The sequence below is a fragment of the Cetorhinus maximus genome, chromosome 6 (assembly GCF_964194155.1).
Source record: "Cetorhinus maximus chromosome 6, sCetMax3.hap1.1, whole genome shotgun sequence".
In the NCBI taxonomy this organism is placed as follows: Eukaryota; Metazoa; Chordata; class Chondrichthyes; order Lamniformes; family Cetorhinidae; genus Cetorhinus; species Cetorhinus maximus.
In genome coordinates, this window is record NC_135884.1 from 29,297,785 (window position 1) to 29,323,425 (window position 25,641).

General features: G+C 41.1%; 1 protein-coding gene across 2 annotated transcripts in view; it reads right to left on the reverse strand.

Annotated features, from left to right (window-relative positions):
- Positions 1 to 6,554, reverse strand: part of LOC144681675 (FYVE, RhoGEF and PH domain-containing protein 3-like) — a 250,601-nt gene extending 244,047 nt beyond the window's left edge. The window contains exon 1 of one of the 2 annotated variants that reach the window (XM_078543496.1): positions 6,350 to 6,554. In XM_078543496.1, coding sequence (XP_078399622.1) covers positions 6,350 to 6,500 — 151 coding nt within the window. In that variant the 5' untranslated portion in view covers positions 6,501 to 6,554. The remainder of the gene's footprint in view (positions 1 to 6,349) is intronic. The other variant, XM_078543495.1, reaches the window with a different exon arrangement.
- Between the last annotated feature and the right edge of the window lie 19,087 nt (positions 6,555 to 25,641).

A 25,641-nucleotide genomic window follows, 5' to 3' on the forward strand; every position in this document is an offset into this window, starting at 1 on the left:
ATACTTTCATGACAAAATATTAGAACAATTGACCAAAAGCTTGGTCAAAGGGGTTAGTTTTAAGAAGGAGAAAAAGATGCTGAGAGGTATACGAAGTAAATTACAGAGCTTAGGGCTTAGGTAGCTGAAGGCACAACTGCCAAGAGTGGACCACTGAAAACCCAGGATGAACAAGATGCTGGAATTAGAAGGAGGGTCATATGGACACGAAAAGTTAACTCTGTTTCTCTCTCCAAAGATGCTGCTAGACCTGCTGAGTTCTTCCAACATTTTCTGTTTTTGTTTCAGGTTTCCAGCATCCGCAGTATTTTGCTTTTAGGTTGCAATCATGTTTCTCAGGTAAGAGAGAGACCACCGGCTAACTTTAGAATTTACAAAAATTCAATGACCACGAGTTAAAACAAATTCAAGAAAATAATTTTAAAAATCTTTTAAAAGGTTCTCTGAAGAGGTGCATCTGCAAGGTACCACTTGCTTAAAACGTTCCTTCAAACAAGTAAACAGTACTCTCAACAGGAATGAGGGGATGTAAAAATTATCAGTATATTCCAAAAGAAAATGCCACCTCCTTTAATTACTCCAGACTGGTGAACTGCAAACTCATGCCCAGCAAGCCCAAGTCACGAGATTTAGTTGCAACACCAATGACCAGAACCACTTCACAGGTGCTGAGTGTTTCAATTTTGGGACATGCATGAGTGGAAGTGGCAAGAGACCAACTCCAATGCACAACAATAGCAAAAGCATTTGTATAGTGCCTTTAACATAGAAAACATCCAAGGGACTACAAAAACAAAAAAAAGGGAGGGTTACAAAAAACTAGGTTCATCTGATGGGATTTAAATGAAGAGAGAACATGGAGGGGGGTCAGAGAGGGGATTCCATAATTCCAGAGCATGGGCCTGGGTACCTGAATATACAGCTGCCAATGATGAGGCAAAAGGAGGAGAAATGGACAAAAGGCCAGAGTCAGAGGAACGGGCAAAAGAGTTTTTAGATGAGTTGAAATTTAAGAGATGGTGCAAGACGGGAGGCTAGTGAGGAGAGTATGATGGGTAGGGAGAAGCAGAGACAGTAAGAAGACAAGACCCTTGCACTTGTTGAGGTAAAGATGGAGAGGGCAGGAAAGAGTGATTTAAGGACACTATTGCCAGTGGTCAGAAGAAGCTGGGGTCTATCTTTGCTCATGAGGAAGATCCTTAAGTAGTGGCAAAAAAAAGTAAAGCCTTTGTGACCCAACATGACCTGGTGGTGGATGACTTGATCAGTTGTGTACCAAATATGCTCAATCCTACTACGCCTCTGCTGAAAAAATAAAATCACTTACAAGTCTGTGGTCCATCTTTAAATATCTTCAACTAATGTTGGTGCCTCTTCTCTGATAGCAGTTCCAGGTTCACTTTTTGCTCCATTCCCAGGACTTGGACATTTAAGATGGGTCTTGGGATATAATTTCCATTTTTTTCTGTTCATGAGTAACCATGAATTCAGTACCTATGAAAACTTACTTTTTTCTCTTACTTGATGGCATGCATGTACATGTAACCATTTTCCAGCATCAGCGTATAAGTGAATACAATCCTCTTGTCTAGAAACACAGAATCGTACACCTACTGTGCCTGTGGCCCAAATGCCTGTGACCTCTGCTGCAAATGCTCACCTTCCAATGCCTGACCTCTCTCTTCTCCTGAGCTCAGTACCAGTGAATCACTAAAAGACGACTTTTAGAAGACTGAACTGCACAAGTTTATTCAAGCGTTATTTTAAACCCAAAATGCTTCAGAATGGAACCTTCTCTCAACTACACAGTCACAAGGTTTTTTGTATTCTTTCATGAGATACAGGCATCGCTGGCAAAGCTAGCATTTGTTGCCCATCCTTAATTGCCCCTGAACTGAGTGGCTTGCTTGCAAGGCTTTTTCAGAGGCCAGTTAAGAGTCAGCCATATTGCTGTAGATCTGGAGTCACAGGTAGGCTAGACCAGGTAAAGATGGCAGATTTCCTTTCCAAAGGGGCATTAGTGAACCAGATGGATTTTACTATTACTGAGAGTAGATTTATATTCCAGATTTTATGATGTGAATTCAAATTCCATCAGCTTCCATTGTAGGATTTGAACACATATCTCCATGATCTGAGTCTCTAGATTACTAGTTCAGTAACATGACCACTATACCACCACCTCTTCCAGTATAGATTGGAAATAAAGAAAGGCAAGAAACATTGACATGAACTGGAGAAAACTAACAATCATACGGATTAGTGACACAAGACAACAAGATTGAAGTATATCAGACCCTGAACGGCCTTGACAAGGTGGACATGGAAATTATGTTTTCTCTTGTGGGCGAGTATTGAACTAGGGGGCACTGTTTTAAAATTAGGGGGGCACCCTTTTAGGGCAGAGATGAGGAGAATTTTTTCTCTCAAAGGGTTCCGCGACTTTGGAACTCTCTGCCTCAGTGGAGGCGGGGTCATTGAATATCTTTAAGATGGAAGTACACAGGTTCTTATTAGGCAAGGGAATCTAAGGTTACCAGGGTAAATGGAAATGCAGAATTAGTAATACAAACTGATCAGCCATGGTCTTATTGAATGGCAGAGCAAGCTCAAGGGGCCAAATGGCCTACTTCTGCTCCTATTTCGTAGGTTTGTAAGAGAGCTTGAGAGAAATTTTTAAAAATGACAAAACCTAAAACGTGGGGACCAGATTTTATTGGTTTAATTTGGGCTAGTAAGCAGGAAAAGGTTTAACTAAATTCCCCAAAGCTATTGGTTATTGCAACTCAGGCTTGAGGACCAATTTGATTTTTTTTAAAGCTGTCTTCCACCTTTTCTCCTTACTAACAAACTTATAATGCCCAAAAACCAACCGCACCCAAGCCAAGCCGTTCCAGTACAGCTATAATACTGGCATCTACCCGTCAACATGGAAAATTTGCCAGGTTTGGCCTGTACAAAAAAAGTAGCACTAACCCAATCTGGCCAATTACTATCACATCAGTCTACTCTCCATCAGCAAAGTGATAGAACGGGTCATCGACAATGCCATTGAATGGCACTTGCCCAGCAATAGCCTGCTCACCGATGTTCACTTTGGGTTCTGTCAGGGCCACTCAGCTCAGACCTCATTACAGCCTTGGTGCAAACATGGACAAAAAAGTTGAACTCAAGAGGTAAGGTGAGGTGAGAGTGACTGCCCTTGACATCAAGGCAGCATTTGACCGAGTGTGGCATCAAGGAGCCCTACAAAAATTGAAATCAATGGGAAACAGGAGGAAAACGCTCCACTGGTTGGAGTCATGCCAGCACAAAGGAAGAGAGTTGTAGCATTGGAGGTCAATCAGCTCATCCCCAGGACATCACTTAGTGTTCTACGCCCAACCATCTTTCAGCTATTTCATCAATGACCTCCTTTCCATTGTAAGATCAGAAGGGGATGAGGTTGACAACTGCACAATGCTCAGTACCATTCGTGACTCCTCAGATACGGAAGCAGTCCATGTGCATATGCAGCATGACTTGGACAACATTCAGGCTTGGGCTGATAAGTGGCAAGTAACATTTGCACTAACAGTGCCAGGTAATGACTATTTCCTACGAGAAAGAATCTGACCATCTTCTCTTGACATTGGTACCGTCACTGAATCCCTCATCAACATATGGAACATCAATACTGACCAGAAACTGAACTGGACTAGCCATATAACTACTGTGGCTACAAGAGCAGGTCAGAGGCTAGAAATTCTGCAGTGAGTAACTCATCTTCTGATGAGTGCACCATCTACAACTCACCTCCTGACTCCCTAAAGTCTGTGCACCATCTATAAGGCACAAGTCAAGAGTGTGATGGAATACACTCTACTTGCCTGGATGAGCGCAACTCCAACAGCACTCAAGAAGCCGGACACCATCCAGGACAAAGCAGCTCACTTGATTGGCACTTCATCAACAACCTTAAACATTCAGCCCCTCCACCACTGCTGCACATCTACAAGATGCACTGCAGCAGCTCAGCAAGGCTTCTTCGACATCACCTTCCAAACTTATAACCTCTACCACCTAGAAGGACAAGGGCAGCAGATGCATGGGAGCTTCACAAGTGCAAATTCTCCTTCAAGTCACATACCATCGTGGCTCGGAATTATATCACCATACATATACTGCTCCTGGGTCAAAAACCTAGAACTCCCTTACAAATAGGAGGTGGCGCACCACCAGCTTCTCATGCGCAATTCGAGATGAACAAAACCAGGTCTCAGGAACAAATGAAAAAAGGTTTCAAGTAATAAAATTCAGAATAGTACATATTTTCCGATGGTATAATGTTAGTTACCAGGAGTTCTAGTGTGACATTCAACATCTTTATTTAAGATTTCACTTCATGGTTTCAGCCTATCTCAACCAGCTTCAATCAGCTGCTTCAACCAGATTTTCTTTTTTTAAATACTTCAGAACAGTTGACCAGAGCTATCAATCACACCTGTGGATTCTGAGTGTGTGTTTTGCAAAATTGCCTATCATGCACTGACTAGATATGAAAGGTAGAAGTTCATTTCCCGCCATCCTGTTTTTGTCCCCTTACACAAGACTTTGAAAGAAATTAAATTGAATTCTCCTAGCCTCCATTTCAAATTAAGAACAAAGAGGTAAAGCAGCACCCATGAAAAGGAACACGTGGGAAGCATCAGTGTTCATGATTTCTTTGTTTATAAGAATGCAATGGTACTAAAAATGTAATTTAAACTCTTTCACAAACCATTTAAACAAGTGCTTTTTTGTTCATTTTTGGAAGTTCTGCTTAATAAAGGATTATAAACTCATACACTGAATTTTCTATTTCTGGGGTCCTGACACTGGAATTGGGCACACCCAGTTCACGATTTTCCAACAATTTGTTTTAAGCAGCTTATTTAAGCTAGTAACATAAAAAACAAATGGCTGATGATGGGGAAAGTGATGGGAGGGGGATACCAAGGTCACAAAGCAGCTGCAGGCTAAGGGTGGGGCTGGTGCAGTGGGCCCAGATGCTTCCAAAACAAAAACAGCTACTTGGGGCCAATTTGCCTGGTTTCCCCTCCTTCACAAGGATCTTCGATTTTGTCCCACCCGATATTGCCAGCCACTGCCTCCTTAGACTTCCCCATTCATAGATCCCAGGACCACAGAGCTCATAAGTCCTAAACTGTGTGCCCTGAATTGTTCCTAAATACGGACACTCCAGTGTCTCCCGATGCAAGGATCTCTCCCCCAGTGATCCCTGATCCTGCTTCAGTGTTCCTACAATCTCTCTCCAGTGCCCCCAGGCCATGTCACCAAATTCCAGCTCCCTAAATTCCACCTCCCCACTACAAAAAAAGAGACCCAAGTGTAGTGATTGATATTGGACCACTAATCCACAGAACTCAAATCCAAATCCCTTGATGAAAGTTTGAGTATTTGAATTCAGTTTTGTTTCAAAAAAGGTCTGGAAAAAAAAAATCAGGAAAAATACCAACTGCTTCACTAACATCCATTGGGAAAGGGAACTTGTCAAATTTAACTAGTCAGCTCTCTATAAAACTCCAGCCCTACGGCACTGAAATGGTCGAGCAAGTTACCCAGTTATTACTCACTTCCCCAGAGAGCTAGGGATGGGTAACAAATGCCTTCCTCACACCCGCATCCAAAGAATGAGTTTTTAAAAATTCCAGTTTTGCCAGATCCAGAACCCTGTTCCCAATGCCGAAGTCAGTTTAAATGATAATGCAATTTTACACAATGTTGATTTCTGCTGAGTGACATCTCAGCAGATACACTTTAAAGAGATATGTCTATATCGATCAGTGATTAGACTCAATGAAGGGGTTTCCTCCACGAACAGTGTTAATTCTGAAATACTTATGCACAAACCACAAAAAAAATTTCATAACTAACACTTCGCCAATTAATTGATATTTCAGATGTCAACATGCAGCTTTAACTAATAAAACTGGATTTTAAAACTGCCTAAAACCTGGGGTACTTTGCTGAATCAGAGTCCACCTACACACAGTTATATTACATTAAAATAAACGATGCATTAGTTATGAGGGATTAAACCAGCACCATACAGTGGCCTCTCTTGCTACCGGCACAATAGATCGACCTCTCCGCTTCAATACGTATAGAACTTCGAAGTTGTGTCAGATAGCACTAGTTCAAATGTGAAGCAAATAAAACTTAGGCACAACTTTTCTATCTATTCACGGGGTTTTCTCATCAAAACACAAGTGGTGACAGTTTTCAGTGATGCCTCACAAGGCGGAGAAGCCGAGACCCTTGCCCCACATGTGTTGCCAGCTGCCCAGCCTTACACCCCCTGACTTACTGGCTGTGGTTGTGATCCGCTCTCTCATATTGCTGCTCGCCCTGTCCCGGGGGTGAGCCCGCTCACTATGGGGCTGGGGCTCAGTCAGTTGGCTCACTGTGGAATCCAACTCTTGGAAGAGTGCGGTTTTCCCGGCTCTGGTCAGCTGCATTCCCCCTTCCCTCTGCTGACACCTTCCACTCTCCAGCCTGCAGCACCCCTGGCTGTCCCTGCTCGCGTTCTGCCCGTCTCTCCCTCCAATCTCCTGTGCACTGCTCGCTCCTCTTGTTCTCCGGCTGTTCAGACAAGTCACTGGGCTCGTGGACGCGCTTGGATGCTCGTTCACGCGGCGCTCGTGTGCGAATGCGCGCGACTTCCAAGCGTGGTGGAACCAGATCCCTGCTGGGTTTTTCCAAGAGGCTACAGCTGCCTTTTCCAGCTGCTTAATTCTTTTAAAGCAATGAATGTCATTATTATTTATAAATACATTACAATTTACTTCCTCCCCCTCCATCACCCCGAAGCCTCCTATTCCCAGGGGTTAAGATAAACCTGATTTAGCGTCAAATTTGACCCCCCCCCCCCCCCATGAGATTCCAACCATATAGCTGCCTGTGCCATCACTCAGACTTACTATTTCCACCCTCATAACTTCACCCTACCTGATCCTATCTCAGCTCATCTGCTGCGGAAACCCTCATTTGTGCCTTTGTCACCTCTGGGTTTGACAGTTCCAACACACTTATACCTTCTGCCATCCATAAACTTACATTTACTAAAGCTGTGCATCCCGTGTATTAATTCTCAAGTCCCATTCACCCATCACCCTGTGCTCCTGATCTAATGGCTTTCAGCTAAGCAATGCCTTGATTTGATAATTCTAATCTTTGTTTTTAAATCCCTCCATGGCCTCTCTTCTCCCTATCTTTGTAATCTTCTCCAACACATGAGGATTTCTGCACTCTAATTCTGGCCTCTTGACCATCCCCTATTTTAATCACTCCACCACTTGCCTTCAGCTACTTAAGCTCTGGAATTCCCTCCCTCTTTCCAACCTCTCCATCTTTCTACCTCTCTTTCCTCCTTTAAGACACTCCTCAAAACTAATTCTTTGACCAAGTTTTGATCATCTGCCCTAACATCTCCTTAGGCTCAAATTTTGTTTGATAGCACATTTATGAAGCGCTTTGGGACATTTTGCTACATTATTGGCATCTTGCCATTACGTAAAACGATGGTTTGCACCGTGATGGTTAACTCCGTGTAAAGCATCACCTAGTGTAGTTCAGGAGCCCCACTCTAGCATGGCAGTCTCTGCTACATTTGCTGCAGAGGAAGACAGTGGGCTGAGAAGGCGTAGAATTCACTGGCCTCTGTTTTCCTCGTCTTGGCCAACAGACCTTTTCGTTTCTGCTCACCTCTTCCAAAGCCCTTCCAAACAGTCAGCCTCCAGAGGTAACAGCTGCCGGTGACTGTCTCCCAGTTGTCAGTGTCAATGTCCGCCGTCTTGCATACGAACATACATATGAACATATGAATTAAGAGCAGGAGTAAGCCACTCGGCCCCTCAAGCCCGCTCCGCCATTCAGTAAGATCATGGCTGATCTGATTGTAGCCTCAACCCCACATTCCTGCTGACCCCTGATAACCTTTCACTCCCTTGTTAATCAAAAAACTATCTAGCTCTGCCTTAAAAGTATTCAAAGACTCTGCTTACACTGCCTTTTGAGGAAGAGAATTCCAAAGACTCCCTGCCCTCTGAGAAAAAAATTTCTCCTCATCTTTCTTTTAAATAAGCGCCCTTATTTTTAAACAGTGACCCCTAGTTCTAGAGGAAACATCCTCTCTAGATCCACCATGTCAAGGCCCCTCAGAATCTTAAAGGTTTCAATCAAGTTGCTTCTTACTCTTATAAATTCTGGTGGATACAAGTCTAACCTGTCTAGCCTTTCCTCATAGGACAACCCACCCATTCCTGGTATTAGTCTAGTAAACCTTCTCTGAACTGCATCCAACACATTTACATCTTTCCTTAAATAAAGAGACCAGTACTGAACACAATACTCCAGATGTGGTCTCATCAGTGCCTTGTACAAGTGAAGCATAACCTCCCTACTTTTGTAATTAATTCCCCTCACAATAAATAATAATATTCTATTAGCTTTCCTAATAACTTGCTGTACCTGCATACTAGCCTTTTGTTATGCACACCCAGGTCCCTCTGAATCTCAGATCTTCATATCTTACTTACAAACTCTTTGTAGTGGAGGCATGGACATCTATGAGGTTGTGAACAAGTGGCCGGTTCACTGTACAGAAGGTCTTTGGGTATACGGCCATAATCCATCTGATGAACCTGGCCAAGCCAGCATAGATATCGTTGGCTTAGCAATAAGTGCACGGTGATGGAATTCACAAGCTCCAGTATCTCTTAGTTAGTGACCTTGTTCTGTCAAGAGATGCTAAGGATATGTCTGAAACAGCAATGGCGGAACCTGTTCAGCCTTTTCTCCTACCTAGCATATGTTGTCCAGGTCTCCCTACTGCAGAGCAGTGCACTGAAGACGCAGGCTTGGTAAACTCGCAGTTTGGTGTTCTCAGTCAGGTTTCTGTTATTTCACACTCTCTTACTCAGCTTGGACATATCAGCTTCAGCTTTTACAATGTCTGTCAATTTCAGCATCAAGTGACAGATTGCTGGTGATTGTGGAGTGGAGATATGTGAAGCTATCAACAAGCTCCAACATCACATGTTAATACTGATAGATAGCAGTAAGGCAATGTTCTGGACCATGACATTTGTCTTCCTGATGCTGATGGTCAAACCAAACTCTTCACAGGCATGAGAGAGTCTGTTCATTTGCTGCTGAAGGTGTTCCTCCTAAAGGGATGCTAGTGTGGCATCATTAACATAAAGCAACTCTGATGAGGACTTGGCGCACCTTTGTCTTGGATCTCAGGCGGGCAAGGCTGAGCAGTTTTCTGTCAGTTCTGGTAAGTAGACACTGTACATGATCTGAAGGAATATGACAGCAGCAAAGAGAAGAATATGCCAAAGAGTGTCAGCATGAGAACAACCCTGTTTGACCCATTGCAGATCGCAAAGGGTTCCAATGTTGCCCTGACATAGCTGACTTTACCCATCATGTTGTCATGGAAAGAGGAGATCACATTGAGCAGCTTCAGCAGGCAGCCAATTTTCTCCAGTAGTTTAAATAGATCGCCTCTGCTCACATGGTTGAATGCCTTGGTGAGATCAATGTAGGCAAAATGTAGTGACCTCCTTGGTTCATGCCATTTCTCTTCCAGCTGCCAGACTGAGATCATGACAATTGTAGATCTTCCAGTTCTGAAATTGTACTGGGATTTGGGGTAGATGCGAATAGCCAAGATCTGCAGTCTGACAAGGGCAGCATGGGTAGATACTGTTCCCACAATATTCAGTAGGATGCCTCAATTGTTGTTTCAGTCACTGCAGTTGCCCTTGTTCTTATACAGGGTCACAATCTTTGCATTATAGACATCCAGGAGCACTGCCCCGTCTCTCCAACAGAGACAGAGATGTTCATGCGGGTGCTGCTGAAGTGCTGGTTTCCCATGCTTGATGATTTCAAGTGTTACAGCATCAACACCTAGAGCTTGACAAGCGAGTCAATATATTTGCTAAGCTCCTCCATTGTGGGTTTGACATCCAGCTTTGCCATGACAGGCAAGCTTTCTATGGTGTCTAGAGCTTCCTTGGTGACCATGTTCTCCATAGAGTACAACCCCAGCTAATGTTCCACACATTTCTCCAATTGCTTATTGCAATCAGTGATGACTTCCCCTAGCTTTGTTTTCAATGGATCCATGTTCTTTGCTGATGGGCCTGTCAGGTACTATATAAATACAAGACATTATTGTTGTAAAGAAAAGGTGGCGATCCTGGTGGACCTCAGCCTTTATGCTCTGAAATACTTCCTTTACATGATCTCACAGCCCCTATGGGTTGGAGTTTGACAGAATAAAAAGAAAAGAAGAAATTCACTCAGCGGGCTATTGTTTTCAAAATGATTGCTGTGTTCCTGGAACAATTAGTCACATGTGTGGTTAGAGAGATTAGAAAAAACTTGCATTTAAGAGTTCAGAAAAGAATGAATGGAAATGTCTGAGATATGGATTTACGAACACTTTATAAATTCTGTCATAGACCATTGCTGTCTCTAACTTTGAAACCAAAAACAGCAAAAGCAGAAGACATTTTCCTAGAATAGTCCATGATTAGCTATTTGTAGTTGCAAATTTACATAACTACATGCTAGGTTTTTATGTGCATCTTCCACATTGTGTAGAATGTGTATTATTTTGCTAGCAAGTCATACGTTGAGCTTACTTTTGAAACTGCAGATAGGTAACGTTACACAAAGTCTGTTATTCCCACATCGCACAAAGCTCTAGGAACAATTACTGCATCAAATTTAGCCTCAAATTAAATTAAAACTATCAAATTCTCATAACATTACTTGCTGCAAGGATGAATGAGTGGGACCATGGTGTGCAGTGAATGTGTAGGTGATCTAACTTTCTTCATTTTATGCACTCTACAGACCATAAGAGTAAGCCAGGCCATAAAAGTGTACCAAAGGAAAATAAATTAAGATCTATAATCCTGCTTTGCTAATACTATTTGGTGTCATACTCATTCCACTGCTCCCTTAACGTGAAGGGGATGTTCTTAGGTCTCCTCTGGTGATCAGCTCTTGTGTTCATGTGTAGATCAGGGCCGTGGTAAGGTCCGCAGACAGTGGTTCTCCTGGAACCCAAACTGAACATTAGAAGCCAGGTTACTAGGGAGTAGGTGCCATTTAATGGCTCATTCCAGGGCTTTTCTGATGATTGGGACGAGGCTGATAGGGCAGTAATTGCATGGTTTAGATTTGTCCTGCTTTTTGTGAATCATACATACCTGGGCAATTTTCCACAGCCAGTGTCTTAGCTGCATCCTGATAGCTTTGCTGGGGAAACCACTAGTTCTGCTGCATAGTAATTTTTAATAAATCTGTCAACATGACGCCATGTACAGTTTTTCCAACCGGGTTCTGATGAAAGGTTATCAACCTGAAATGTTAACTCTATTTCTCTCTCCACAGATACTGGCTGAGCATTTCCAGCGTTTTCGGTTTTTATTTCAGGTTCCCCGCATCTGCAGTATTTCACTTCTGAAAAACACAGTATCCGCTATGGGATACATCAGTGATTGCATCATTTGTTTGCACCAATTTTAATGTTGATTTTTCTTTATCTATGAACTGTTAACTGTGATGTGAAATTCTCTTCACTGTCTGATAATGACAGACATTACACCTTTCTAAAGACATACGCTCAGCTAAGGTTGCCTTCTTCAATATGTTAGTGATCCACTGTTGAATATTGTCTGGTCATATTCATAGTGACTACCAACATGAGTAGTGGGTAGAACAAAAATTAGTAATAACATATGCTCCTTTGTACCCAGAGTACTGGACACAGGAGTTGCTTGCTTGTTTTTAAAAATCTGCAAATATACATATTATCACAAAACATGTTTCAATGCCTAATATCTGACGTAGTGCTTTATCACCTAAACAAATCATTCGAAAGTGCTTCAATTTTGAAGTAAAGTCACTGTTGGTATATAGGCAAATGCAGCCAATTTGTTCATTGTATGATGCCACAAACAGAAAGTGGGATTTTAACTAGTTATTGTATTTTTGGTGGTGTTGTCCGAGGAAGAAATCTATACCTACGACTGGATAGTTTATGTCCATCTGAATAGACAAACAGGCTCCTGGTTTAATATCTTATCTAAAAGACAACTCAACATTTCCAAAGGATTGTATGAAATATCAGTCTACGTGACGTGTTTTCAGTCGTGGAGTGGGGCTTGAACCCAAAACTTCTCAGCTCAGAGGCATCTGTCAAACAGATATTAAACCCTCCCGGCGCAGGGTTTCACCCTGGAGTCAGGAGTGAATTCTGGGAACTGGGGTGTGAAGTTTAATCAGTTTGCCTGTCAATTTCCATGACAGAAAAATCACACCAAGACTGTTGGCATTCAAATTTCCAATGCAAAGTTCCATGCTGGAAGTGCAAATTCATAAATTTTCACCTCAGGGATAATTCAATGGATCGGTCAGGTGGGCAGCAAAGTAGCAAACCTGCAGAAATTGAGGGTAATATTTGGAGAGAGCGAACAAGGCAAGGGAATAGACAACAGATGAAAGGATTCTAAGAAGTGTAGAGGAACTTAGAGTGCATGTCCCCTGAAAGTAGCTGGACAGGTATTTTAGGTGGTTAAGAAGGCATATGGGATATTTTCCTTTGTTGGCCCAGGTATAGAGTATAGGAGCAAAGAAATTATGCTAGAATTGTATAGAACACTAGTCAGACTGCAGATAGAGTACTGCATACAGTCTGGTCACTGCATTATAGAAACACTAGAGAGGGTACAGAGATGCTTTACAAGGTTGTCAGCAGGACTGGAGAATTGTAGCTATGAGGAAAGTTTGGATAGGCTGGGGTTGTTTTCTTTAGAACAGAGGAGGCCGAGGAGTCATTTAACTGAGATGTATAAGATTATGAGCAGCCTAGATGGAGTGGATATTTCCATTAGCAGATAGGTCAATAACTAGGGAGTGTAAATTTGAATTAGAATTGATAAGAGGATTAGAGGGGAGTTGAGGAGAGATTTTTCACCCAGAGGATGGTGGTATATGGAATTCACTGTCTGAGAGTGTGGTAGAGACAGAAGCCCTCATTGCATTTAAAAAACACTTGGGTCTGCACTTGAAACACTGTAACCTACATGGCCAAGAACAAGAACTGGAAGGCAGTATTATGTTGGGTAACATTTCATTGGCTGGCATGGATATGATTGGCCAAATGGCATCCTTTTGTGCTGTAAATTTATCTATGTTTCTATTTTTTAGGTATTGTTTCAGTTCTTAAAAGGTTAAAAACTGTTGGAACAAACATCTGCAAGCATGAATGCATGATGCCTAAATCTAATCATGCGTGATTTTTTATTGCTGTCCAAAGACATAAATAAGTTGCCCACTTTCAGCTCCTGGCAAGAGATATATTGTTTCCCTAATAAAATGTATTGTTTGAGCTAATTATTGTTTTATATTATAGTTGGTTAGAAAAATAGCATTAACCAGAATATTGTTTTATTACCTTCGATTATATATCTAGAAGAAATTAGAATTTATAAAGAGGACATAAAATAACTCTGACAAAGATTTGATATGAATTATTTCATTGAGATAAATAAAAATGGTATGCAGAATCACCATTTCACATTTAGATATTAAAAGTCATCAGCCATTCTTAGAGAACAACCGATGATACTTGACATTTTCTTATATTGGTTTTTGGTCCTCTGCTGGGGTAAATTAGTCAGATGGGACTTCAGTTATCAGTTTGGTGATTCAAGAGAAGATAAGGCAAGAGCTAGTAGTCATGAGAGAATAAAAGGACAAGGAAGAAGATTGCAGTCACATCCTACCAGTATCAGCCAGTCTTTGCTGATTTCCAAAAATAATTTATTCTATTCATACATTTACTGAGAATGACAACAAATACTCGGAGCAAGACAAATAAAACACATCGTAGCTTAGCGATATAGGAAAATGATTGTTAGTCTTGAAAGTTAACACATACAATGGAGTTTATTGCAGCGTACTGAAGAATATAATTTTAGTAAATATAGAATATGTATTTACATTTGAAAACAGTTTTTTGTATTAGTTTCTACAATCATATGATCACACTACATCAGGATATGTTATACTGGTTGTGGTCTCAGGTGTCCTGATTATATATTGTATTATGTGGAACTACAGACAAGTGGTACACAGGCTAAAACCACTGCTAGTTGGTACAGGGGGTCTTCTGCACTTGGAAATTCACAGGCCTTATCCTAATGATCCAGGCTGCATGCACCACTTAAATTTATAAGCTAGAATCTGACAAAAGGCTTCTACGTTCACCCCCTCCCCGAGAAATGGAGCAGTCAAAAGACAAATCATTAGGGTGTGACATGCTCCATTCTTCCGCTGTTGTTCCAAAATAAGTAATTTTGCAGCTGACAAGGGAACAATAAGATTTAGGGAACTCATTAGTGTATTGCTGGTTTGTGCTACAACACCCTACAATACAAATACTTCCATTAAAAAGTAGTGTAATAGTAGATTTTTAAGTAAAATCAAAAAATGTAAATATATCTACTTAACAGTACTTTTGAAGTGCAATTTTTAAGGTGGCAGGTCAAGTTGGTAAGGCAGTTAAAAAAACATATGGGATACTTGGCTTTATAAATAAAGGCATAGAACACAAAAGCAAGGAAGTTATGGTAAACCTTTAGAACTGGTTAGGCCTCAGCTGGTGTATTGTGTCCAATAGAAAGGATGTTAAAGGCTTGGGAAAAGTTCAAAAGAGATTTACCAACATGGTGCTGTGGAAAAGGGACTTGATTTATGTGGAGGGAATTTGAAGCTGGATGTGTTCTCCTTCGAGCAGCAAAGATTAAGGGAAATAGAAGCATTCAAATGTATGAATGATTCTGATAGAGTAGATAAAGGAGAATTTGTTTCCACTGTTAGAAAGGAAGGTAACGAAAGAACTCAGATTTAAGATAATTGGTAAAAAAATATCCAGGGGAAAATGAGAATTTTTTACATAGCAAGTTACAATCTGAAATGCACTACATGAAAGGATGGTGGAAACAGATTCAATGGTGACTTTAAAAAGGCAATTGGATATATACTTGAAAAGGAGAAATTTGCAGCAGTATGGGGAAAGAGCAAGAAACAGGGACTAGTTGAATAGCTCTTTCAAAGAGCTCGCACAGACACAATGAGATGAATAGCCCCCTGTGCTGATGATGATAACGATTCCAGCTGCAACCTTATGAGAACACTTGAATATATCTATTTCATAATGTAACTAATCTTAAAGTTTCTTTACTATTGTTACAGACAGGATGGGGATTAATTTAAACAGCCCTGATTTCTCCTCTTACCACCCGTTTGTAAGCAGAAAGGTGCTTCCCCCTTTATAAGTGGTGGCTTATTTCCTAACCCCTCAGTTTTGGGTGTGATACAGTTTCTAGTAATGACCCCACAGCAAACTTGGATAGGATGAACTAAAACAGTTAGATTATTTGTGCACACACAAAGCGTGGGAGGAGGATTGCAACATTGCCCCCTTTGTATTCATACAGTAAACAAGGGATCAAGAAAAGAAAGATTTACAGGAGAAAGACCACAGAGAAAAGAAATATTATATCACGTGGGCCCCAGAGTCCACAATCAAAGTCCAACGAGGTATTCCTTCACAAAGGTTGGCAGGTTGGAAACCAGTGCTGTATAATTCACTTTTCCAGTGGAATTGACTTCATATGATGAGATAGGCACACCGAGATGAATCAGTCTTGTAGGAAATGGTACAGAAGTTCCAGTAAAAACTGTGTCGATAGGGCCAGATATTCAACCTGGGCAGAACCCCTTTTCTGTGCTGCTGCTAGTTAGGTGGTAGAATGGCAGACTGAGTTTGCAGTACAGCAAGGCAATATAACTGGTTCCACCAGCTAGGGGTTCACATCACATGACTCCCACCTCTCTACGTTGTCTTTGACAAGGGATGTGTATCCCTCATCTGGGTTCCCAAGATGGTTAAATGTCCCAGCCATTAAGAATTGAAAGGGAGGTTGTGGTGTCCCCTGTCCTAGCAGAAGAATAGACTCCGGTTGGCCAGCTTGGCTTATGAAATGCAGATGGCCTCTGTATAGTCCTCTTTGAACTTGATCTCTGCAGCCCACAGAGGGTCGTTAGTATCTCTTCAGAGATAATGAGATACAAGCTTCTGTGATACTGCCATGGTAGCTCCTTTTGTTCGAGGGTGACAGACAGGCATAGCTTCAGCCATTTAAAAAGTCTTTGTCCAGTTTTTAAAATTTTAGAAATAGCCATGAGGATATCTATATATATTTTATAAAAATATACAGTGTGAGGTCTCAGTCCCCTCACAATATCAATTTGTGAGCATTCCCTCAGATTAATGCACTTGGTTTCTCTGTAGCAGATTGATTTTTGCATGGAGTTATTGTCATAGGAAAAATATGTTGGTTTCACTCATAAAAAATATTACTGAAAGTAATTGCCAAGCCTGGACACTGCATCATTGATGCTTCAAACTGACTTCATCCTGCCATCGAGTCAACTTTATCCCACCACTGTCTCTCTCAGACTTCAACTTTGGACTCTCTCATATTATGTCATCTATCTACAACTACGACATCTTTCTTCTAATCTCTGCCATGCCTATGTAATTTGAATTCTCTCTGTGTTCAGTCATGTGCACATTTTGATGACCACTCTCCAATTAATTCTTTCTCCCTCTTTTCTTGGCTCCACTCGGGCTCTACTCTCCTGTTTCTTTGCCTTCCTGTTAGTCATTCATGCCACCTCTCATTTCTCTTTGCCTGCCTGAGAGGAGAATCATTCCACCCAAAAATGAGCAGTAAAGGGGTGGAACGATTCTCTCTATACATATGTAAGATTTCATTCCAAGAGCATTAAGGGTAATCAAATGCGAGATTGATGATAAAGATGAACAAAATGAACTTTCATAGCAAGCATTCAAATTTTTGCATATATATTTAGTATATAAAGCATGTGGTTCACCACAGCATGTTTAAAGATGAAATAAATAGATAGTTTGATAAATGCTTACAGTTGGTTCCTCAGATATGGTGTAAAAATTTAAATAGTTTTATTCTCTAGGATTTAATCAGTATAAAATAATTCTATTCTGTTTATAATTCATTAGGCTTTGACTTCACTTATCATCCATGGGTAATTATTTCTCCATATTTTAATGTATAATCTTTGTTCCTTTTTACCATGTAATTGTTTTAAGTGCTTCTTTAGGGAATTACATGTAGATTTTTATTTTTTGCCTTTTTTATAAATTCAGTTTCTGCACTATAATCTACTGAGACCACAGTAAATACAAATTATGAACTCAGCAACCATTTGTCGCAAACCATAATTTTGCTTCAGGATAGAAACTGGAAATTCACTGACCTTCTACCTGAAAATGCAGAATAACGCAAAGGCTGTTAAAAAGAAGCCTGAGACTCTAAGCCATCTGTTCCACCAAAAAGGGATTATAAGAAGTGACTACAGGGTCTGCTTAAGGAAAAACAGCTGCTCCCGGGACAAAATCAATGAATAAGCAATTTAGCAAAAACAGAGGAGAAAAATAAATCAGAAAATAAATTCACAAGTTCTGTGTATTCCAAACCAGCAAATCACACAATAAATGAAGCAAATTCATTATCTGTATCTCTAACCACTTCTCTAGGCATTTTAGACCATAAGACCATAAGACATAGGAGCAGAAATTAGGCCATTTGGCCCATCGAGTCTGCTCCGCCATTCAATCATGGCTGATAAGTTTCTCAACCCCATTCTCCCGCCTTCGCCCCATAACCTTTGATCCCCTTACCAATCAAGAACCTATCTATCTCGTCTTAAATACACTCTATAACCTGGCCTCCACAGCCTTCTGTGGCAATGAATTCCATAGATTCACCACTCTCTGGCTAAACAAGTTTCTACTCATCTCTGTTCTAAAAGGTCTTCCTTTTACTCTGAGGCTGTGCCCTCTGGTCCTAGTCTCTCCTACTAATGGAAACATCTTCCCCACGTCCACTCTATCCAGGCCTTTCAGTATTCTGTAAGTTTCAATCAAATCCCCCCTCATCCTTCTAAACTCCTTTGTCTAACCTACTCGTTACCTCCCCAAAGAATTCTAACAGATTTGTCAGGCATGACCTCCCCTTGATGAAACCATGCTGACTTTGCCCTATTTTACCATGCACTTCCAAGTATTCTGAAATCTCATCCTTAATAATGGACTCTAAAATCTTACCAACGACCGAGGTCAGACGAATCGGCCTGTAATTTCCCGTCTTTTGCCTCACTCCCTTCTTAAACAGGAGGGTTACATTAGCGATTTTCCAGTTCTCTGGGACCCTCCCTGCCTCGAGTGATTCCTGAAAGATCACCACTAACGCCTCCACTATCTCTTCAGCTATCTCCTTCAGAACTCTGGGGTGTAGTCCATCTGGTCCAGGTGATTTATCCACCTTCAGACCTTTCAGTTTTCCTAGCACCTTCTCCTTGGTAATGGCCACCATACTCACTTCTGCCCCCCGACTCTCTTGAACTTTGGGGATGTTACTCGTGTCTTCCACCGTGAAGACTGACGCAAAGTACCTATTCAGTTCCTCCGCCTTTTCTTTGTTCCCCACTACTACTTCTCCAGCGTCATTTTCCAGCGGCCCAATGTCCACTTTTGCCTCTCTCCTACCCTTTATATATCTAAAAAAAACTCTTGCAATCTTCTTTTATATTACTGGCTAGTTTACCCTCATATTTAATCTTCTCCCTCCTTATTTATTTTTTAGTTGTCCTCTGTTGGTCTTTGTAGGCTTCCCAATTGCTTGGTTTCCCACTGCTCTTCGCCACATTGTATGCTTTCTCTTTAGCTTTTATGCTGTCCCTGACTTCCCTTGTCAGCCATGGTTGCCTTGTCCTCCCTTTAGTATGCTTCTTCTTCCTAGGGACGAATTTTTGCTGTGTCTCCCAAATTACTCCCAGAAACTCTTGCCATTGCTGTTCCACTGTCTTTCCTGCTAGGCTCATCTCCCAGTCAATTCTGGCCAGCCCCTCCCTCATGCCTCTGTAGTTGCCTTTATTCAACTGTAATACTGTTACATCTGATTTCAGCTTTTTCCTCTCAAATTGCAGGGTGAATTCTATCATATTATGGTCACTTCCTCCTAAGGGTTCCTTCACCTTAAGCTCCCTTATTAAATCCGCCTCATTACACATCACTAAATCTAGAATTGCCTGTTCCCTAGTGGGCTCCACCACAAGCTGCTCCAAAAAGCCATCTCCTAGACATTCCACAAATTCCTTTTCTTGGGATCCACTACCAACCTGATTTTCCCAGTCTACCTGCATATTGAAATCCCCCATGATCACTGTAACCTTGGCTTTCTTACATGCCTTTTCCATCTCCTGGTGTATCTTGTGCCCCACATCCTGACTACTGTTTGGAGGCCTGTACATAACTCCCATTATGGTTTTTTTACCTTTGCGGTTCCTCAACTCTACCCACACAGATTCTACATCATCTGACCCTACGTCATTTCTTGCTATCGGTTTAATTTCATTTCTTACTAACAAAGCAACCCCACCCCCTCTGCCAACCTGCCTATCTTTTCAATAGGATGTATATCCTTGGATATTTAGCTCCCAGTCCTGATCCCCTTGCAGCCATGTCTCCGTGATGCCCACCACATCATACCTGCCAATTTCAATCTGCACCACAAGCTCATTTATCTTATTTCGTATACTGCGTGCATTCAGATACAACACCTTCAGTCCTGTATTTCCCGTCCCCTTTCTCATTGTCGTCCCTTTATCTGATGTGCTTGAAGTTAGATTCCTAGCCCTTTCCAAACACTCTGTCCTATTTTGTGTTCTGGGGACTTTAATAGCCTCTCCTGGGCTCTCCTTTCTTTTCAGTTTTTTCATAATTTTCCATGAAGTTGAATCCACCCCCCCACACGCTAACCTGCTGCTTTGTTTCCCATTAGTCATAACTTTTATGGAAATTTAGTGCTTCTTTTTAATTTAAAATATCAGTGGAGATATGAGTTTGAATAAATATATCATAATTTGACATGTGCATTAGATTGCAATTAAGTTATAAAACCATTCAAAAATGCAATTATAAGTTTTGGTTTCATAGATTCGAAAATCACCGGGGCAACAATTCATCCCCTTCAAAGATAAATTATACCTAAATTCCACCATCTATATTTTTGTGTATTAATCACATTGGGACAGATCTTGCTGGAAAACTAACTGTATGTTAACAACACACATTGTTATTAATATGCAAATCGGCCGACAAGTTCAGAGGATTAAAAGATATGGGGGCGCATTTTACAGGGGGTTGAATGGCTCGCAGTCATAACACAGCAGCGGAGAGCTAAATTGGTGAAGAACTAAGTTGGTGGAGAGTGGGACTTCCGCCCCTCACTGGGGATGAAGTCCTGTTCTTGGGAGCTACCGGCCAATTGGATTAGCCAGCAGCTCCAGCAGTCCTGGTAGTGCCAAGGGCTCAGTAGTGGGCATTGCCAGGACTGCAACCAATCCCAAAAAGAAGGCCCAATGGATCCCAGAATGAGGTAAGTCTGGGGTATTGGGTGGGGAGGGTTTGGCCAGCTCAGGTAGTTGGGGGTGGGGGAGGTATGCGGGTGGGGGTGGTGAGGTTTGGAGAGAGCTTGTTAACAAGCTCAATTGACCCTTAATTATTTATTAACATATGGCAGGTGCACTGACAATTTTGGCACCAGCTCACCCACCGTGTAATGGGGGTGAGTTCGGGGGTGGTTGGGAAGGCCGCCGGTTGGGCACCTGCCCTATCTTATGCGCTCCCTCCTCTGAGTCCTAGTCCAGGATTCTCTTAAGGTTAACTTGCAGGTTGAGTCGGTAGTTAGGAAGGCAAATGCAATGTTGGCATTTATTTCGAGAGGACTAGAATATAAAAGCAGGGATGTGCTGCTGAGGCTTTATAAGGCTCTGGTCAGACCACATTTAGAATATTGTGAGCAATTTTGGGCCCCATATCTCAGGAAGGATGTGCTGGCCCTGGAGAGGGTCCAGAGGAGGTTAACAAGAATGATCCCAGGAATGAAAGGCTTAACATATGAGGAACGTTTGAGGACTCTGGGTCTATACTCGATGGAGTTTAGAAGGATGAGGGGGGATCTGATTGAAACTTACAGAATACTGAAAGGCCTGGATAGAGTGGACGTGGGGAAGATGTTTCCATTAGTAGGAGAGACTAGGACCAGAGGGCACAGCCTCAGAGTAAAGGGAAGACCTTTTAGAACAGAGATGAGTAGAAACTTGTTTAGCCAGAGAGTGGTGAATCTATGGAATTCATTGCCACAGAAGGCTGTGGAAGCCAGGTTATAGAGTGTATTTAAGACGAGATAGATAGGTTCTTGATTGGTAAGGGTATCAAAGGTTATGGGGAGAAGGCGGGAGAATGGGGTTGAGAAACTTATCAGCCATGATTGAATGGCGGAGCAGACTCGATGGGCCAAATGGCCTAATTTCTGCTCCTATGTCTTATGGCCTCATGGTCTTATGAAAACACATCTGGCAGGGGTAAATAAGATCCAGCCCATGGTGTCAGTTATAAATATCCTCAGTTCCCTGATTATTTTACCCTGCTCCACCATATGCTTTGCACAAAATGGCCTCTCAGCCTTAGCCTTCCCATTGATTTTAAGAACTTGCTTTATTTGCACATTAATTGCCCATTAATCACCAGAGAAAGTTTAGGTTGGAAGTTAACAGGGTAAATATCTTTTTGACGATGTGATGATTGTTAATTTGCAATGTCAATCAACCTCTGTGACCCAGAAAAGGAATGATTTAAACTGTTCGATCTTTTTCCTGAATGTAGTCAATTGTAGTGAAGAGATTTTAAAAATATATATATAAGTCTTCTTAAAACTGTTTTTTACTTTTCCTTTGTGTCTCTTTTTCTCTCTCTTAATCCAACCTTCCTTTTCCTCTCTTTAATTTCTCTTTCTGGACCTGATTTGGCCCTAATCCAACCATCTTCTCTTTCGTTCCTCTATTTCTTTCCCAGTCCTTACAACTCATTGGTTAAAATGATAGGTTGTTGATCCTGTTGTTTGCTCAGGTCCCAGAAGCCTCGTTTCCCTTGCTATATCATTTTCAGCTTATCTTTCCAGCAAGGTAAGGTGTAAATAATTTTTTGAACTGAAGGTTGCAGAAACAAGTATAATGATGCCAGCTGTAAAATGCAGCAAGTTCCAGCACATTATGCCATTTCAGATAACTGCCTTTTCAATTTTTCAGCAAGTATAATGGTTTATATTTTGAGTGTGATTCCTGCCAGTTTCAATAGTTCATGACTGGAGGCATTAATCCTCCTATTTTCCAGCATGGGATTACATTTTGTGAAAATTCAGACATATCAGTTTAATTCTACAGCAATGTCCTTAGGGGTTCAGTTCTGATAGCATTTACCTAAAGATTTTAGTATGAAAACCCATGGTCAAGAAACATTATAAGCTTTTTGCTTCTTCATAGTTTTGTGTACAGAGATGTTTCATGTTCACCCAAGGGAATATTGCATCACATTTTATTTGCTGAAATTCATGGTGTCAATTCTTTAATGACCCTCATATGCTCATCATATGACTCAATGGTTCAAGATATAAAAGCTCCATTGTATACTACTTTTTACAGTGATGTTTCTTGCATCCAATTTGAGATAATTGTATTGCTCTTTGTGCATTTCAGAAAAACTATTTCTAAACATTACAAGATTAAAAAGTCACCCACTTTGTAGTGTAATTTTGGGAAATACAAAACTCCCTCCTATCCCAGAGTGAAGGGTTGCAAAGTGAGTGAGTTAGGATCACTATCAGACGAATAGTTTATATTTTTGGAAACAACCCACTTCTCAAAAATGTTTCCATTTATACAATAGATGGTCAGTTGTTTTTGCAGGAAAAAAGCTTTTCTCCTCAGTTGCAGTGGAATTTAATGTGGTTTTATTGACACACACTGTTGTATTATGTGAAACTAGCAGAGACCCACAAAATATTTGCGGTCAAATTAATATCTTTGTTGCAACAGAGCTTCTTCAAATGCAGGATTTCTAGTTATTCTTTCACCAAAGACTTTAACAGAAACAAAACTTCTCACTCTGGAAAAAGCTTCATAAAGCTGTCCATGTGTGAAAACAGGCCCAAGCATATAAATATAAATTTCCTCAGGATTCTGGTCTTGTGACTTGTTAATAGTCATAGAATATGAAAATCTAATTGGGAACTGCTTTCTCCCGAGTTGAAAAGGCAGATTTACATCTGATGGGCTCAATTTAAGGAATAAACACTCCATTTCCTTGAATTCTGCCTGTTATAATTTCAGCATCTATGATCAAAGGAAACAGCTTCCCAACAATTTCGTTCCATGTTAAAGTACTTGCTTGGGATTCGAGTTTCATAGCAACATTATAAGTTCTCCTTCTTTGAGTGTAAGTTTGTGCAGTGACATGCCCATTGGGGTTACACTGTGTATAAATTATGGAGCATATAGACTGTTATCATTATCTTTGTCTATAGGACCAGCACCAGTGTATTCTTTAAATCCAGCTGGCAGATTTTCTAAAACTTATTCATTCAAATCCAGTGAATTTTTATTTTTAGCACAAAGAATAACTTTTGAATAATAAGTTGTATTAAATTTTGCCGCAGATGACTAATTCCATCATTTCATCCATCCTTCCCAAGCCATTCTTCTCATGCCATTCCCATCCTATTCCTTCCATCCCATGCCATCCCTATCCCTCTCTTGCCAATCCCATTCCTCTCATTAATCCCATCCCTCAAGGAAACAATCACTCCAGCCAGGCTAACTTTACTATTGGGCTACCCATACCTTCCATTGTTTCTTTCCACCGCCAAACCCAACCACACCCCCCCCCCACCCCCTCCACTGCTGCTACCATCCATTGGCAGCTGCATGTGTGTCACACACTCCAGTCCTCCATGGGCAGAATCTTCTGTTTGGCGTGCAGGGCGGGCCCCGCACGCCGACATGTAAAATGACGTGCGGTAACACTGGGTGTGCATCCTAACGTCACCGTGCGTCATTCTGATCTTTAGTTCAGCGGGCGCACACTGGGGTCAGCTGCGCGCCCGCCAAACTGTCAAAGGCCTGTTAAGTCCATTAATAAACTAATTAAAGTGATTGTCAGGGCTGCCCGTCCAACCTTAAGGTTGGCGGGCAGGCAAAGAGCCCAGGTGGCCTTCACATTTTTCAGGAAACCTCATCCACGGTCAGGATGAGGTTTCATGAAGTGTTTATTAATTAAATAAAATTTTTCATGAAAATTCATTAACATGCCTCAGCTCATGTGAGATTAGAGATTAAAACAGTGATAACTAACTCCTTAACAAAACCACCCACTGATCAAATGATTACAAGTCGTTATGTTTCAATCAACAGCCCTTGAAATCCTATTGCTAATATAATCCTAATTCAAGGATAGTATTTATCTTGAATGTTTCTTTGTAAGGCTGCTTTGAGCTACTCTGGTTGGTCTACTGGTAGAATGCTGGACTGGAATTGGGACAAAATTAAAATCTACCCTCAACTGAGTGAGTCTCACGTTCCTGCAAAGTGAAGTATTTAGTGGCAGTTGAGCAGTCCATTTCAGTAGAACTAATCCATTTACACTAATTAAACAAAGAAAAGATCCTTCTGTTAAAATAAACACTTTCAACTAAACAGTTTCTGTCATGAAGAATGTGTTATGAGACTGCAACACAAGCTAACAATTCAGATACTCGATAATCCACTTGAGCATTGATCTTGCAGTTTATGATGTTACCTCAATGCCTCCCAGCTGTGTAACAAACTCCAAGCCATCTACTACTCTTACAATCCTGAGGCATGAATGAAAGGTATAGAGAAGTCATGAAATTCTCAGACATAGGCTATGAGGGTCAACAAATAAATACTACAGGATTTATTTCAGTTTTTAAATACAAGCTATTTTTGTCAAGTGCATATATTCAGAATTAGCCCATCTAGACTGATCATAATATGCTATTCAGCAGGCAATATTAATATCTTTGCAAAGTAATTAAAGATTAACATCTACTCTCCAGTGCCACAGATAAAGTGCACAAATTTTAATCAAAAAATGAATGTTCCACTTTGAATAAGAGATTGAAATAGATGTAACAATCACTACTAAATTAAGCATTTCATCCCTCTTGGTAAGCAATGTGTAATTGTATGTGGTGATGTTAACTTCATGTTCATTATGCAAATTTGAATTTGTAACTGAGGAAGTCATTACACACACCCATCTTTGTGCCAATTAATGCTATAATTAAGAAAGAATCAACTTTGCATTCTGTGTGCATTTTTCCGGCACAGTGTTAAATGGTGAACTCAGGGAATGGATACAGTTGCGGAATTAAAATTCCGTGAATTAAATACATTTGCAATAAAAAGCTAGCCTCAAAAATGGTGACCATGAAACAACCAGATTGTTGGAAGACCCATCTGGTTCACTAATGTCCTTCAGGGAAGGAAATCTGCCATCCTTACCTGGTCTGGCCTACAAGTGACAACAAACCCACAGCAATGTGG